The sequence below is a fragment of the Leguminivora glycinivorella genome, chromosome 10 (genome assembly GCF_023078275.1).
Source record: "Leguminivora glycinivorella isolate SPB_JAAS2020 chromosome 10, LegGlyc_1.1, whole genome shotgun sequence".
NCBI lineage: Eukaryota > Metazoa > Arthropoda > Insecta > Lepidoptera > Tortricidae > Leguminivora > Leguminivora glycinivorella.
Genome location: NC_062980.1, coordinates 5,414,920 through 5,433,223, shown reverse-complemented (window position 1 = coordinate 5,433,223; position 18,304 = coordinate 5,414,920). Strand labels below are relative to the sequence as shown.

Below are 18,304 nucleotides of genomic sequence, written 5' to 3'. Positions count from 1 at the left end.
AGAGTATTTATTTGTGTGATGAGCATGAATATTTGTTGCTGATTCTGGGTCGTGGGTGGTTCCCAATTAGTGTAATGAAACCCAATAGGCTTCTATTAAATTCATGTCGTATTTGGTAAGATAAATGATTATCTTCTATAGTATTTCATATAAGAAACCAATATTTATAGATTTTGGGTATTAAAAGTGTATGATGTATTCGATTAAAAATGTGTGTAATTTTTTATTTATTTTGGCCACCGAAAACGCTGTCAGCGATGTAGTGTCATGTCAAAACAATCACTGACATAATGAACTTTATGCCTCATACTTAAAAGTCAGAAAATGTTGTTTTCGAGTATTATAGAATGACACAGACAATCTATAGATTAACATGACTGTGTTGTTTTCGCCTGATTAGGCAAGTACGTAAGTGTACCTACTTTAAAAATATGTTATGCTATTTTTGGGTCATAATAAAATATGGTAATATTTTATTTTGGTTAATTGGACAGTATTTAATCATATAAGATAATAAGACAGACTTAAAAAAACCGGCCAAGCGCGAGTCGGGCTCGCGCACAAAGGGTTCCGTAGCAGCAAAAAAAAAAATTACAGTTAAATCAACCTATCTCAAAAACTATAAGAGATACTTTGATCAAACCAAAAATCGTTGAAAGAGTTAATTAGCATGCATCACCTCTATTTTTTTTAGAATTTTATACCCCGTAGTTATAAAAATAGAGGGGGGGGACATACTTTTTACGACTTTGAGAGCTGATATCTCAAAAACCGTTCACTTTAAGAAAAATGTTTTTAGAAAACTTTATATCATTTTAAAAGACCTTTCCATTGATACCCCACACGGGTATGTACATCGAAAAAAAAATTTTCATCCCTCAGTTACATGTATGGGGGGCCCCACCCCCAATTCTTTTTTTTACTATTTAGTGTCATAATTTTGTAGCGGTTCATACAACACATATTCCCATCAAATTTCATCACTGTAGTACTTATAGTTTCCGAGTAAATCGGCTGTGACAGACGGACAGACGGACAGACGGACAGACGGACAGACGGACATGACGAAACTATAAGGGTTCCGTTTTTGCCATTTTGGCTACGGAACCCTAAAAAAGCGATAGATTTTATCTTGTTTATCGTGAATTTTTACTGAAGCAAAACACGGAGGTCATGGAGTATGGTTCACATTTATTTTAATGTTTAACTGGTTTTGATATAGCCCTAAAGTGTTGTTCTAAATATCACATATATTCATATAAAAAAAATTGGTATCAAATTATGTCCAAAGTAAAATATATTATGAGTGTTCATAATTTTCTGTTGTTAACCATTTTAGATACGCGTAGGCCGCGTATCATAACAGCCAGGTATTTCGTAGTATTATTAATTATTTCATCAGCATTCGACTTTTTATCACTCGTACTACAAAACTGTCCTTACCTATGTCACTGAAGCAAACACTCCCAACTGATATTTACTTTAAAATTTACCTTAAAATTGCATCAGAACGTGAGCGCGTCAGACATAATGCCCGGGGCGTGCGTCGGTTGCTCGGACAACCGTTTATTCGCAAAATTTTCCGATACCACACTACAAACAACCAGCTAATGTCAGATCCCAGAAAACATGTACAGAATACACACCTTGAAGTCACTTAAGTTGGTATTATGTACACGATGCGCGCAAAACGCTTTTCAACGAACATTGGCCCTACAAGATTTAATTTCCACTACCTACCTGGCTTCAACGTATTTTTATTTTACGTTCTACGTATAAATTATGAACTCTGGAAAATAAGGTTTACAGAGAGGTTGTGGAGGGTAGCTTGCGTTTTACTATTTGCGAAAATTACAAACCTAATATCGGGATTTGAACGGTTTTTATTATTTATTCCTCACAGGCTTCCTCTGGAATCAAACTGGAAAGAACAATATAACTACCATACGTAAGAGTTCGTAACATCAATAAAGGATGACTCACAAAGACCTGCACAGGCCTCGGGTCCTTACCGAGGCGCTGACTTGTTATTTTCTATGAGTGTTGAGGCTGATCGGTAAGCCCGCAAGAGTTGGTATTAAATCAATAAATTTAATAAACCAATCACTTGATGCTTTCTACTGTACACAATCAAGGCACAATTCTATTACTCGAGCATGCCCCATCCCATCACTATGTAGACGGCATGCGCCATCTTGGATTTACGCGGACGGATCGATAGCGTCGCTTGGATTGTGATGAACGAGTTATTAATTAAAATCTCTATAGGACCTTGGAATCAATTCCTTTTCGTGAGTTAAAACTACATATGTATACCTAAATTGAAGTATTGGAACCCTAGCCCGGGTCAGTCTACCGAAAGTCATGTCAGTTAAACTCGATTATCAGTACATGTTCCTCATGCTAATAGGTCGTCACTCCAGTCCAGTTCATACATTTTTGTAGGGATTATTTTACACGTATCACATTTTGAATGGCCACACTAGTTTTCAATACATGCGAATTTTTTTTTAAGTGTGTTTATTATTTTTTGTTTTTGGTGAATGGAAAAAGCATTAATAAATTTATATCAGACACTTCACTACTAAGGTGATAGAGCAAGAGGTATCAAATAATCACTAAGACTATCTTTTTTCTTTTTCTTCAAATAATATCATTATTTATTTGAAGTTAGTTTTAATACATTTATAAATACAACTTCAAATAATTAAAGTGAACTTTCGCTTTAAAATAAAATTATTTGCGTCATAGAATACGGAGTCTCTTTGACTAACGGGAGAGCATAAGATGAATGAAAGACTGCAGACTCTGCAAAGTGAGAACATCCATTGGTACCTATTATAAATAGGAAAGTGTGTATCTGTTTGTTTGTACGTCTTTCACGGCAAAACTGAGCGACGAATTGACGTGATTTTTTAAGTGGAGATACTTGAAGGGATGGAGAGTGACATAGGCTACTTTTTGTCTCTTTCAGACCCCCAACTTCCGTAAAATAGGGGGTAGAAGTTTGTATGGAACATTCCGCAATATTCGAATTCAACGCGAGCGAAGCCGAGGGCAAAAGATAGTAGAAAATAATTGTGCCGTAAATAAATGGATGTTTCCTGTAAATTACATTCAAACGGTGTAAGGGATAAGATAGCTTAAGACCTAAAGAGCGTAAAGGACTAGACCTTTTTTGTTCATTACGCCCGTTGAGTCTTGAATTTTCTTGTCCCTTACGGCATTTGACCTTAGTCAAAATATTTATTATTAAAGAAAGTCTGAAGTGACGACTTCGTCGGTCGTAAGCATCTAGATCACATAATATGTATGGTGGATATATTTAGCAAAATAAATCCTTTTCAAATAGCCTTTTTTTTCAACTATTCCATCCAGGTAGCGAAACTAATTTGCATATAAACTTACCGGTGTATGTATGACTATACGTATGTATACCGCGGGACCTGGTTGATTGTCGAGCTGACTTGGCTAGTTGCCAGACAACTTTTTTATATGTACTTCTGTACGCAAAGCAACAAGTAACACAGTTTCTCCAAAATCTCATTTAAAATAATTTAAAATGTTTGAGTCTCACGGGTGTTTTATACAATGTAGTTACAATATGGTACTTTCCTATAAATACTTAAAATAAAATATTTTATACCGTGCACGAAATAAAGCACCAAATAATTAGAAGAAAAATGTGGACAGTATTTTAGCTATTTTTAAACGTTATTTCTAAGTATATTATGGCCCCTGTACACACATGGCCAACGGTTCCACCAGCCCTTTGTGAAACCCCTTGGCCAAGATAAGAGCCGCTGTTTACACATTGGCGAACCAATCACTTGGCATTGGCTCTTCATGAAAGATGGACGTGTAATGAAAAAATCTAGGAAATTCTTGGTCATAGACGTTGTCAGAAAAAAAATATTAAAAAATAATAACCCCGTAGTAAAATTAAATTATTTGCAATATTAAAAATTTTTTGAATATTCTGTTAAGAACATTTATCTTTTTTAGGAAATACATTAAACATTTGCAAGGTTATTTTATTTCCTAAAATCTACACTATTATTGGCATAGATAAACTTATTATTTTCGTAAATATATCACTACTGTCCTCTCTGACGGCTGACGACCAACTGAATGAAGCGCCAACGTGTAAACGCAGTTGGCCATTGGCGCCAAGATCCTTTTGGCCGCTGTACACATATGGCCAACGGTTCCACCAGCCCTTTGTGAAACCCCTTGGCCAAGATAAAGCTAGGTTTAGACGACGCCAGTGCTGGCTGCCAGTCTCACTGGCAGCCAGCACTGGCGTGTTATTGGCCTCGTATAAACAGTTTTTGAAGCCAGGCCAGCGCTGGCTGCCAGCACTGGCGGAAATAGAGCGCCGGCCTATTTTTCAAGCCAGTGACCCCCGCCCGCATGCCCCGCAATCCCCGCGCCAGTGCTAGGACGCGTGTAGACACGTCGCGCCAGTCGCTGGTGCATGTCAGTAGATTGCACACGCGCTTGTTTTTTTCAGAGATTTTTCGCGATGTCTAATAAATGGAATGAGGACGAAACATTAAAATTCGTTCAATTATATAGAGAGCATGAGTGTTTGTGGGATAAGCGTTGCGATGCTTACAAAAATAAACAAATGCGTGCTTCGGCACTAGAAGTCTTGCGCGATGGGATGAATAAAGGACTGACCATTAATGATATTAAAGCAAAAATTAAGAGTCTTCGAAATACTTACTATTTGGAACTCGATAAAATTGAAAAATCTACAAGATCTGGGGCTGGGGGGAACGTTTATAAGCCAAAGGCAATATGGTTTGAAGAATATGATTCATTTGTGAAGCCTGTTACAGTGAGGAGAAAAACAACAGTAAGTATCAAGTATATATCATGTTTATTTTAAAAGTATATTAAAAGTAATGTTATTAATGTATACTCCTTAGTTGCCAAGGAACACTTCCTTCGTTCATGAACATATTTTTATAAAGTTCTCTCTTCTCTCTTGCAATTCGTGGCGAATGATTGCTACCTTGATTGGCAATACTTTGTAGGGCATGTATTTGGCTCCTCCATGAACCTGGCAGAAAATTTCCCTCTTCATCTTCTACATCTACACAAGTTGCAGTAATGTACGAAGTTGTTGTCTTTCGTAGCCAATTATGAAGGGCACAACATGCACAAACGATGGCATCTACTGCTTCCAAATTAGTTTGTATCGGTTTTTCTAATACCCGGAATCTACTAACTAAGATTCCAAACGCATTTTCGATTATGCGTCTGGCTCGAGATAACCGGTAGTTAAAAACTTTTTCTTCTGTGCTGAGATTAACACCTGGATACGGCTTCATTAAATATGTCTTTAGCGGAAAGGCCGCGTCTCCGACAATCACACCATTGTTAGGTAATAAGTTATTTTCCAACTTTCGGTAGATTGAACTATTTTTAAAAACCCCTCCATCAGATGCGCTACCACATGCGCCGACATCTATGTATGAAAAACAGTAATCGTGATCAGCAACAGCTAACAGTACGATGCTGCTTGTTTTTTTATAATTGAAGTATAAACTTCCACTTGAAGGAGGAGCTTTGATTGGTACATGTTTTCCGTCTATAGAACCGTAACACAAGGGAAAGTTCCATCTCGTTTTAAACCCAGTTTCAATATTTTTCCATTCTTCTGCATTGGGTACCTGTAACAAAAAAATGTTAAATTAATTTTTCTTTTGTTTAATTACCTTTTGTTTAATTACAGAATAACACAGAAGTGTCAACTGACAATGAAAATGGGGTAGAAAATGACTCTCAAGAGACTGAAGAGACACAACAACAGAGACAGCATGAGACACGACAAGAGACACAACAAGAGCCAAGACAAGAGACACAACAAGAGACACGACAAGATACACTACAAGAGACACAACAAGAGACACCACAATTCACTCCACCCATAAAGAAAGCTAAGCGTAGCAAATTATCACAACTATCTGACATGATAAAAGATCTGAGAAATATTAACGACGATAACGCAAACACATCCATATGCAGCGAAGAAACAGATCTTGATCTATTTGGGAAAAGTGTCTCGGCACAAATGAAAACATTATCAGAAGTACAGGCAGTCATCGCTAAAGAAAAGATACAGAGTATATTAACTCAATGCAGGCTTACAGATTTACAAGCCAAGAATGCACATTCCTATGGTAATCTACAATCTCAAAATATGTCATCTACTCATTGGAATCCTAGACAAGTTTTTACAAGCTTTCCAGTATCTCAAACCTGTCTTCCTCCAGCGCAAAGTCCAACAGATACAAGTTCTTCTTCCACGAGTTTCCAGTACAGCGATAATACAACTATTTTTTCCCCAGTGACTCCATATAGTAATGATAGTCAGGACGAAAATGAACAAGATTTGATACAATTTGCTTTCAATAATGCGTAAAATGATTAGTTTTTTGATTTAAATACAGTTGTGTACCTTACCAACCTATCTGATTTAATACAGCTGTGTACTTATTAGATTTAATTAGAAATAAACACTTACCTTAATAAACTGTTTTAATGCTTCATAAATTGCTCGACAAACTTCTGGTATAAATACTGATATAGACGGTTTGGAGACACGGTAAAAATGACTCAGGCTTCTGTAACTCATTCCAGTAGCTAAGAATGACAACGTTACTTCTAGCTTTATTTTTGCTGGTAATGCATCTCTCATCAGAGTATCATTACGCTGAATCTTGCTGTGTACAAGTGAAAGCAACTCGTCAAAGTTTTCAGTTGTAACTCGCAATGCCATTCTGTACTCAGAAGGATCTTCTAATCTTAGTTGTTGTAGCAATAAAGCAGAAGCTCCAGTTACGGATCTGTCGCGTAGCCATTTTCTCGTCCAAATCCTTTTTCCTTTTCCGACTTCTTCTTCTAATAAAGTGATCAACTCCTCTCTTAATAGTGCGGAGATATTTTTTATACATTGTTTTTTCAAGCGCCGCCGCAGTCCCGAATTCATTTTACAAAAAACAGACGTGTGCTCACCACAAGAAAGCCACCAGTAATAAAATGAACTCACTGGCCTCATCTAAACAACACGGGCCAGGCCAGCGCTGGCTTGTCTGAGGACTGGCGCTAGCGTTACTGGCTTCGTCTAAACCTAGCTTTAGAGCCGCTGTTTACACATTGGCGAACCAATCACTTGGCATTGGCTCTTCATGGAAGATGGACGTGGAATGGAAAAGTCTAGGAAATTCTAGGTCATAGATGTTGTCAGAAAAATTTGATTAAAAAATAATAACCCCGTAGTAAAATTAAATTATTTGAAATATTAACAATTTTTTGAATATTCTGATAAGAACATTTATCTTTTTTAGGAAATACATTAAACATTTGCAAGGTTATTTTATTTCCTAAAATCTACACTATTATTGACATAGACAAACTTATTATTTTCGTAAATATTTCACTACCGTCCTCTCTGACGGCTGACGACCAACTGAATGAAGCGCCAACGTGTAAACGCAGTTGGCCATTGGCGCCAAGATCCTTTGATGTGTGGACAAAAAACCGACACCAATCGGTTGGCCGGCAAGCGCAAGCGCCAACTGCAAACTTACGGCCAAGTAGCCCTCTACACACATGGCCAAGGGGGTTGGTGGAACTGTTGGCCATGTGTGTACAGCGGCCAAATGAGTTGACATTGACAGCTGTTTGACAGTTCTTAATTTTTTTTTAATATATTGGGAGCATTGGCAACTTGGCCATCAGCTCAAACATACAATATTTAATAAAACATACAACAGAAGACACAATTAAGTACAGGTATAACAATTACTATGTTAAACATAAAAGTAAATAATTGCACATATTGAAATGCTAAACTTATGACTATTTAGTAACTACACAATACAATATTTTATGAATGAAAATAAGTAGTTTTGAATAATTAAAAATTATTTACAAAGCGCCAATAGTGTGCATAATAAATTCATAAATTTGACAGTTCTTAAAAAGAATCAGACCCCGTAGCCGAATGGCATTACTGCGACGCGAAACGCCACCGAAACGCCGCAGAAATGTAGTCTGGCTCTGTCGCGCCAACACGCAAGAGCGATAGCGATATTATCGTGAGCGTTTCGTGAGCGTTTGTGCATTCGGCTATTACGCACACTGATTTGACTAGCAGGAAACCAGCCAATTCTGAACACAAGAGGCTCTGTTGAACAGATTACTGCTATCGAACATCGAGAGAGTACTTATACTCAGCGAAAACTTTACAACGTAACAAAGTTAGACAGCAGTATCAGTTGAAGAGCCTCTAAGAAGCTTACTGCATTTTCTTATAAAATAGTTCCATCACAATACCTAATTGGCAATAATAAGCCACTTCGATTGTTTGTAACATATAACTGCCGCATATGTGTGACATATGCCAAAAACCGAATCTCATTTGGGTTACCTTATTCTTAAAAAAGTTACTGAACCGATTAGATAAGAAGTGTTTTGTCCCTTTCTCAAAAATACATAAGTCAACATGACAGATAATGACAAACCATTATTAGTTAATTCAGGTTTACGAAGACAAATGAGAAACGACCGACCATCACACACACTTAGCTACTTACGCCAACAACTTTGAAGAGCTTTCAAACATGGATGCGGCGTCTGCAAAATTTACTCCGCCAATCATGAAAGTCGTAAGTGCCTACTGCGATCCACGTTTAACGAGTTGTCTGCCTGTCACACTTAAAAATATACAAGTGCGACAGAGAGGCAGCACGTCAAACGTGATTTGCGGTAGGCCCTCAAGAAAACTTACATCTGGGGGGTTACCATGACGTACTAAAGACGTTCAGTTTAGGTTGAGAGAAAGGGACACAGCTATAGCAGTTACATAGCTCCGTCCCTCTCTCTCAACTTAAACTGAACGGCTTTAGCACGTCATGGTAACCCCCCAGATTGCACTAGAATCATCCTCCTGGCGTTATCCAGGCGTTAGCCACGGCCGGCTCATGGGAGCCTAATGGTAATTAGGCCTTATTGGGATTAGTCCTGTTTCCTCACGAAGTTTTCCTTCACTGAAAAGTGACTGGCAAAATATCAAACGACATTTGGCACAAGTTCCGAAAACGAGCCAGGCCAGGGTTCGAACCCGCGCCCTCCGGATTAATCCTATAACAGGCAAGACTCAAAAAATCTCATCGCCATCCTGTGCAAGAAAAAAAAAACTTAGTACTTTCTATGTGTAGAGGTTACAAATGTTCAATGCCAAATTTCAAGTCGATAACATAAGTAGTTCTCGAGATATTTAGGAATGTGACAGACAGACAGACGGACAGAGTCGCGCCACGCCATAAGGGTTCCTTTTAGTACCATTTTGATACGGAACCCTAAAACAGATAATCTTACAGGATGATTTTTATATACCAAGTACCCTATAAAGGGTTAAAATCGCACGTTCTCACCGCTAGGCCACCAGCGCTTTTGCACCATACCTAGTAATGTAGAAATTGCAATTCTTGAGAATGTTCGCAGGATATTCCCGCAACATGCAATTTATTATTTAAACAAGAAAATATACTTGAAATAATGTTTAAATGGGCATAATATAAAGCTATATGTTATTATAGGTATAATATTGTCTATTACAGTTAGCTATTTTGTTGATAAGTGATAAGTTACCTAAATTCTCACTATAAGTTGCTTAAATTCTCACTATACTTCAGGGAACATTTCAACTTTCAGACTTCACAGTTTTAGTCCTGACTTTTTTAAATTTGGTACCGAACTATTATTTCTTGATGCCTGTTTTTGGTCATGCCAATATATGTATATACAAAAAAAAAACAAAAAAAAAGATGTCAGGATCGAACCTGAGAACATCGGCATACGAAGCCAGCGCACTACCACGGGACTACGTCTTGACTTGCTAAGTTCGACGAAATTATGGTATATAAACTACGAAGTTACTAAGTATTCTGATAAATTCTCGTTCTCGAGAACATTCTCAGAAGTTACCGAAAATTCTCATGAGGAATGTTCTGCAACTTTGGAAACTTCTCGACCGTGCATTGCTAACCATACCTTTAAAATGTTGGATGTCTTCGAATGTCGCTTAGGCCCACTTTGCACCAACCACTTAACTCAGGGTTAGTGGGCTGTGAACTGTCAAATTCCATATTAAATGGTGGCTTAACTCTCGGGTTAGCTCTCCATTTTTGTTGGTGCAAGTGGCCCTTACAGCGTTTTTCCCGTGGAACAAGGCAGACGGCTTTCAACAGGTTGCACAATGAAGTGTTCGTGTTTACTGGAATTAAATGTGACATTATCTGAGTAAAGGGACCTTATTGTCGATGGCGCTTACGGCGTTATGAGCGATGCTCGTGTACAAATAAGACGTAAGCGCCATCGACAATAAGGTCCCTTTTCCCAGATAACGTCACAAATATGGACTTAGATGAGTGTTTGCACTGTTTGCTTGTAGCATAGAGGAATAAGTAAGGGAAGAGTTGTAACTCCATACATCAGTAAACGCAAGTTATTTGTAGTGACATCTAGCGTCAATCAATAATCAATAATAGCGTAAATTATTAGTACCACTAATCGACACTAGGTGCGACTGCCAAGAGTGTTGCGTCTGCCAAAAATGTAATATTAAAACAGTTTACAACTTATATTACAAGCAGAAGGAATTGAAAACAGAGTACTGATTAATACTATTGTAATATTAGCTAAAAATTGTTGAGCATGAGACTTTTTCGCCGGCTCACACCGTGATTATTTCGCCGTTCTACAAGTACTCGCACATGCCGACGGCCGTGCATTCGCGGCCCATCCAGTGGTGACCACCTTCGCGTGGCCACGTGCGGAGCAATGAACCTCAATGTAGTAGACATGCACAATTGCGTACTTATTTTAATATTGTGATAACACGTCTATACACATTTTGAAAAAAATAAATTTTTAGGCATCATCAGTGTAGTTATGATAGTTCCATATCGATAAGGTTTGATTTCGTATGCGTCGCATCGCCGTCGCGCGACCGTCGCCCACGCAAGCCACGGCGTAAGAATCGTACCTCGATTTTTAGCGCCACCTATTAAATACTATCATAACTACACTGATGATGCCTACAATTTTTTTTTTTTCAAAATGTGTATTGACGTGATATCATGATATTGAAATAAAGAAGCATGTCACTTGTTCTTATAAAAAATAAAAACACGCAAACATATTTGGGGAAAATATGATTTTGGCCACTTCCAGGCTGAGAAACAGCCGCCTAAATTTAAGCCTATTAATTACATCGTCCTTGATAAAACCAATAAAACAATACCGAAACGAAATTCTACCCGATTTTAGGAATGCTTTCCAGTCCTTAGTCGTCCAATATTATTTGTCCTTTGACGTTGCTTTTGATGCAACCTAGGAAAATAATTAATGCAAACAACAATACGGAATGAAATAAACAGATTGCAGCTTGCAGCGTAAACTAGCCATTTGATAAGATCTGGGACGCTTGTAAAGTCACGAACTATTGTAATCCTGTAAATATTTGGCGTGCCATTCACGACATGCAGATTTTATAAATCTAACCTTTAATAGGCTAGTTTTCTATAGATACTTAAAATAAAATCGTCACTCATCGTTAATTCGCTTCTACTCATTTCCTCAAAGGTTGACTGGAAGAGATCCCATTAAGGGATAAGTCCGCCTACATTGTATATTACTGACTCTGTAACTGTGTCTCTTTTGTTTCCTTTATGTACAATAAAGCTTATACATACATACATACATAAAATATTTTATGCAGTGCACGAAATAAAGCACCACATAATTAGAAGAAAAATGCGGACCGTAATTATGTTTAAACATAATTTCTATTTAATAAGTCAAAGAGAAAGATATCAAAGATATAAAGTAAATGAATTGACCGTTACGTCACTCCTGACTCCTGAGTATTTCATAATAATTCCATATTAGCAAATCGTTTTGACAGTTCTTAAAAAGATGCTGATTTGACTAGTAGGAAAACTAGCCTATAGTACCTAAAACATTGAGAGAAAGGAGATGTCATGTGATATTAAATCACTTTAGGTAGGTATCTACATTCGTATTATAATGTCCCTGTATAATATGCTTAGGAGCGTTAGGTAAAACGCCTATATTAGGAAATCTGGGTGGCTAGCCGAATGGCACAATCGCTCACGAAACGCTCACGAAACGAAGCGCTAGTAGATATCTATCTCTATCGCGCTTGCGTATTGGCGCGACAGAGCCAGCGGCGTATCGCTTTCGTTTGACGTCGGAGAAATGCCATTCGGCTACGGGGCCTGATGTACTATCAGCTGCAAAAGTGCATGGCGAATTTATCCATGAATTTATTCTTAATTTCTCCATGCAGTTTTGCAGCTCACTGTACCTGCTAGTACCTACATTTTAATTTTACGAAATCGTTACATTCAAATTTAGAACGATCTGTTCAGGCCCCGTAGCCGAATGGCATTTCTCCGACGCCAAACGAAAGCGATACGCCGCTGGCTCTGTCGCGCCAATACGCAAGCGCGATAGAGATAGATATCTACTAGCGCTTCGTTTCGTGAGCGTTTCGTGAGCGATTGTGCCATTCGGCTAGCCACCCAGAAGAATGAATCATATTTGCGATTGGCAGTCATCGATCAGTCATTTGTTTCCTTTCAAATATTGAACGTTTTAAAAAAACTGACAGTCAATCACAATTGACGACCGGTCTGGCTCCTGCCTGCCAAGCCGCGGTCCTGGGTTCGAATCCCGGTAAAGGGCATTTATTTGTGTGATGAGCACAGATATTTGTTCCTGAGTCATGGATGTTTTCTATTATATACATAGAAGTATGTATTTATCTATTTAAGTATGTATATCGTCGCTTAGCACCCATAGTACAAGCTTTGCTTAGTTTGGGGCTAAGTTGATCTGTGTAAGGTGTCCCCAATATTTATAGATTATAGTAACTTAACTTTTTAAGAACAATTATACAATATTTTAGAAGGTTAAAGCTTCACCACGCAGAAACAGTGCACTTTTCATTTCTCCTTTTATTATGTAATATCATAGGTTAATTGGATATAGGTCAGTTCATCGGAAAAGGGGTGCGAGTCCTGCAATGGTCTACGATTCTCCACCAGCCGGCTTAGACAAATGGCAATCGTTGATTCCAGACGCCGATCGAAATGCAGTCTCGCTCTTTCGCGCCAATAGGGAAGAGCGGTAGAGATAGAGATAGTTAAGCTACGAAAGCGATATTATCATGAGCGTTTCTGCATTTGGCTACCAGCGCAGGGGCCGAGCAAATTACTGCTCCGGGCAACAAGGGGTTTTGAAATGAATTGACGACCGTTTTTAACCATGCCTGAAAAATCTATAGTCCTAATTCATATTTCATAGGTCATTTATTTGTGTGATTGAGCAAAGATGTTCTATGTAAGTACCTATTTAAGAAAATGCGGATATAGTCTATACTTTGGTTCAGCCGAAAACTGAAGGTGTTTTTAGGGACTTTTTGGTCGGGTACTTTGTGTCCTTGTTTAATGTTTTGTATTAATTAAATAAGACAAATCTTATAAGTACTTCCATTTCTATAGCACTTACCTTCGTACATCGTAATTTTAGGGGTAGGATGACTTCATAAAATGTATAGTTCATCATTTTCTTCACTAATCCCCTAATGTTCGATATATGTATTACTTACGTAATTACGTATGAACACATTTTATTCAAACTACCAAAAACAAAACCACCTATTCATTAGAATTCAATTACTCTTCGTAAAAATATGCAAAGGACACATCGCCTCGTATTGAATATTTTCATTCCATATTCCATTCCATACATTCACACAGGAGCGTCCATGAAATGAAATAAATACCTGTCCCTTGTTTAGTTCGTCCATTACATTTCCATCTCTGTAATCCGATCCATTCATGCAGCGGCACCCTCAATAATCCTAGACTGTTACTCTCATACATATATCCTTTAAAAACCAGTATAAATTGAAACACGATATAAGTAAAATCAAGACGTAATCAGAGATCAAGCTACGCTGGATTTTCTCTCCATGAGAAGAGCGGGGATGCACTAAAAGTCCGCCGTCTGTTTGGAGACCAGCGCGTGGTTACTTTTAGGAAAGACATAAGTATATAACATCGTATAGACAGGTATTGTTTTGTTCTTTAGAAACTTTATTTCAGTTTTAACAACCCGGTAGCACACAGGCCTTTCCTCTTGAAATTGATGTATATACGAACAATTATATTGTTATAGGTAATTGTTATAAATCAGCACCAATATCAGAAAACGATATGATCACCAATATCAGAAAACGATGCGGTGTGAGTGCTTACTTCAAAACAATCACTCATGTTTCAATCGACGTCTTGGTAACACGTTGCCGTAGAATACACCTGCACCATATCCTCGATCTACTGGATGCAAAGGAGTTACATGGAGCAAATGCGTCTTTTTAAAGATATATTCTAAACGCAAAACAACAGGTAAATAAAGCTCTACATTGAAGTTTAAAGTTCTGTTTAGGAGATATCTTTAAAAGACGCATTTACCTCAAGTTACCTTAAATGAGAAAAATACACAAGAAGATAAACATTTATTAGCTATCTAGCAGCTGTACTTAATTCTAACAAATATATTCATTTATGAACAGGTGACCAGAAAATTGAATTTTCCGTCAATTCTGAAAATATGTCCGTATTACATCACAACATTGAAAATTGTACATTATTTAAAGCATATTACAGTGAATTACAGTATTGTAATTATTTTATTTTTATTAATTATTTCCCCGGGTTAACAATTTCGCCACCCCCTTTCCTACCGTGGGTGGGTGTTTTTCAAAAAAAAAAACCCGAATATTGAACTTCACCAGATCTGGACGTGTGTGTCCCAAATTTTCCATACAAAATTCGAGTTTCCAATACGTCACGCTCGCAGTAAGTACAATACTAAAATCGTGACGTAAAGGAAAAAAAATTAAAACACATTTTTTTTTATCGTCGAGATCGAATTGGCTCATGGTTCTCAGAAGAATTATCCCAAACATGTCCAGATCTGGTGACATTCAATATTCAGGATTTTTTTTAAAAGCACCCGGGTATCGTAGAAGTGGTGTGGGCGATGGGCTAGGAAAGGAACCTGTCACTGCAATACCACAAATTCATTTTATTTTAACCCCTTAATTGCTAAGAGTGGCACTGAAGATTGAGCAGTTTCATGTGCTCTGCCAACCCCCTTATTGGGGAATATTATAATTATCTTAATTATATGTATGTACAATTTTTTCATTAAACTGCTGACGCAAAGTTCAAAATTAGGTCTAATTTTTATCATGTAATTTTTCACAAGGATATTTGTTTGCCAACAAGATTTAACAGACATAATAATATCTTCACTTAATATGTGCCTTCTTTACCTACTATTTATTTATATGTAACTATTGCCTCACGAGTCACGATCACGACAAAATATGAGCAAAGTATTCTTAAATTACAAAGCGACAAATTAGCGATTTTATTTGGTAGAATTGGTTTAATTATAATAATTGAATAGTAAATAGAGTGAATAGGCTATTACTGAATCGGTGAACTCCATCTTAGACTCTGTCTTCACTTCCCATCAGGTGTGACTAGGGTCAATCGCCGATCAGTCCGTAATAAATAAAAAATATATATTTCGGTAGCAATACTGTTATAACATGTAAGTACTTATAAGTTACTTTCCCACTTAAAATAATACCTACAACATAACATGTTGCGGAAATCAGTTAACATCGTAATGAACCATAAGGCCGAATCGACCATGAAGTCTCTCTGACTATAGTTATTCGGTGGGCCTGGTTGCAGGGTCTGATTCTTCATTTGGACTGGCTGTGAAGAAAGTTAACTGGTGTCTCTTAGGCCAGACATTATGTTCGTACTCGTAATAAGGCGGGTAGCCTCAACTCAGTTGCTGGGTCTGTGAGCTGTGCATGTTGGCCTCGTGGCGTGGCCTTTTTCTTACATTCAACAGTACGAAGCCTGGAAGATTCAGGAATTCGGCCTTACGAGACAATAAACACTTACTATTAGTCTGTGTTTGACTACTTACTGGCCCTATGTGGATCACAGCCTTCGGCCTTCTCAATAACGGTGGACATCAAGTAAGAGGTGCGTCAGTCAGTGCGCGCTCCGCCGTCTTTAGGGCATGGGGGTACCCCATTTGTGGCTGTGAACAAAGTTACTGGTGTCTCTGAGAGTAGACATTCTGCTCGTAATAAGGCGGGTAGCCCCAGCTCGGTTGCTGCGCCTGTGAACCGTGCATGTTGGCCTCTTGGGTGGACATCACGCGGGACAGGTGCGGCGGCCCGTGCACGCTCTGCCGTCTTTGACTGGGGTACCGCTGGACTTGGTTCTGCATTTGGACTGGCTGTGAACAAAGAAAAAAATTTCAGTAAATAAATATATTTCAGGCGGTATTTCAAAGTTTAGAGCCTTCTTGACTAGTAAAATGTCCTTACCTGAACCTCAAACTCTCATTATACCACATTTCAGCTACAATTATTTAGTGGTTTAAGCGTGAAAAAGTAACATAGAAGACAGGTAACTTTATGATTGTTATTTATAATATTAAATACAGTCATCAGGCGTTCAGGGACATAATACTACAGAGCTCTCTAATTAAGAAGTGCGCTTTAAACTGTAGATGTACGTTTCGAAAAGTATACTTACAGATTGTGATGTACTGAATGTATTGTTGTTTTGATTCTGCTCAAAGGGATTATGTGCCGCTGTTGAACTCAAATGAGAACTTCTCGGCGCTGTATTCTGTGCACGCTGCTGCTCCTGCGGCGACATCAAGGCAGACATGTGCGGGTAGTACTGCGACGGCCTCTCGTGCTCGGACACGTAGTGCGGCGGAGTCTGTTGCGGCTGCTGCTGCCGCGGCGAGTTGTGTGCCTGGAACACTGCCACATCTTGCACTTCAGGCGCCAACGCTGACAACTCATGAGACGGTCGGACAGGAGCCACAGGCGTGCGCTGGATATTCTGCTCAAAATGACCCATCAATTCATTGACTGATTGATTATCATCTTTCGCAAACACCCGCCGTCGCTTTCTAATGTTGCCTCTATTTTCTTCTGTTTGAGTTGCTTGGGTCTGCGGTTCTGTTCGAACAAGGCGAAAACCCATCTGCTGTAACATCACTGAGAATACTAAACCTTTTTGTAAATCGTCAATTGTGGGTTTTAATGTATCTGCCAGCTCACCAGCTGCAGAGATGGGACTCGCTGTAGGGCGCTCTACCAGGGCTCTACAGGGCTCTGCAGTAGGGGACGTGGAAGGTGGGTTTGGGTCGAAGGAAGGTAACGAGGGCTTGCTTTTCTGAAATATCTTAGCAATTTTATTCAACACTAACTTGTTGTTAGTGCTATGTTTCATTACTTTAGCATATAAATCATTTGCATCTTCAGAGTCATCTTCTAAATCTATCGTTGTAATAGATTTATCATCGCTATTTTTTTCTTTCTCCTGCATGTTATCGGCAAGGCGATTTTGTAGTTCTTCACTCGACAAACCACTGTCTTTTACTATGTCTAGTATATGAATCTCTTCTTCGGTTTTAAAATAATTTTCGGTTTGGGTTTCTAGTTCGGCTGTCGTCTGTGAACGAGTTTTCTCTTTAATCACAAATGTTGGTTTTCTGATGTAACTTCCCTTATGTGGGAATACTGTACACGGTAAATTGTGTTTAATTGGCATTGGGGGTTCAGAATTCGTTTTCAATAGGCGCGTTGCCATAGGTGTCTTGGGTCTGTTTTCAATTATTGATTCTTCGGTTTTGTTTTTTTCTGGATCATTTGCCGGTGCTTGAGTAGGAGGTGTATCTCCAGGTATGGGTGGCATCATTATTTTAGGAGCATTGGCAACACGGAAAAAAATATTTTAACAATACTACCAGAACGTTTAGTAAAATAGATTTATCGTAACTGATACTACAATCTCGTAATAAAAACAACTGTATTGTTACGTTTACTATATTTTGAATTCAATAGAACTAAGCAAACATTAATATGCACTAAACAGTTCTGTTTGAATTACATATACGAGAACTCTAGTTTTATTTACAACTAATAGAATAAAGGTTACGATAATTCTATTAACAAGAAGCTTCTTGTAATGCCAAAAAAATAAAAATTATCTTTACAATCTTAATCTTAGCGGTTACTATCACAGTATACTTCCTGTAACTTTTTTATACGTTGCCATTACTTTGTAGTTCTCGTAAAGAAATA

The 18,304-nt window shown here is 38.1% G+C and overlaps 3 protein-coding genes across 3 annotated transcripts; 1 reads left to right on the top strand and 2 right to left on the bottom strand.

Moving 5' to 3' along the window:
- Positions 1-4,501: 4,501 nt before the first annotated feature.
- Positions 4,502-6,539, top strand: LOC125230463. The gene is made up of 2 exons (XM_048135606.1): positions 4,502-4,861; positions 5,744-6,539. Exons 1-2 carry the CDS (start codon positions 4,526-4,528, stop codon positions 6,431-6,433), a joined length of 1,026 nt encoding a protein of 341 aa, XP_047991563.1. The 5' UTR covers positions 4,502-4,525; the 3' UTR covers positions 6,434-6,539.
- Positions 4,867-7,069, bottom strand: LOC125230462 (protein ALP1-like). Its single transcript, XM_048135605.1, has 2 exons — positions 6,536-7,069; positions 4,867-5,681 (listed from the first exon to the last, which is right to left on the bottom strand). The coding sequence occupies exons 1-2, from the start codon at positions 7,067-7,069 to the stop codon at positions 4,917-4,919; spliced, it is 1,299 nt and encodes a 432-aa protein (XP_047991562.1). The 3' UTR covers positions 4,867-4,916.
- Positions 7,070-14,921: 7,852 nt separating this feature from the next.
- Positions 14,922-17,903, bottom strand: LOC125230578. The gene is made up of 2 exons (XM_048135775.1): positions 16,740-17,903; positions 14,922-16,437 (listed from the first exon to the last, which is right to left on the bottom strand). Exons 1-2 carry the CDS (start codon positions 17,808-17,810, stop codon positions 16,249-16,251), a joined length of 1,260 nt encoding a protein of 419 aa, XP_047991732.1. The 5' UTR covers positions 17,811-17,903; the 3' UTR covers positions 14,922-16,248.
- Positions 17,904-18,304: the final 401 nt, after the last annotated feature.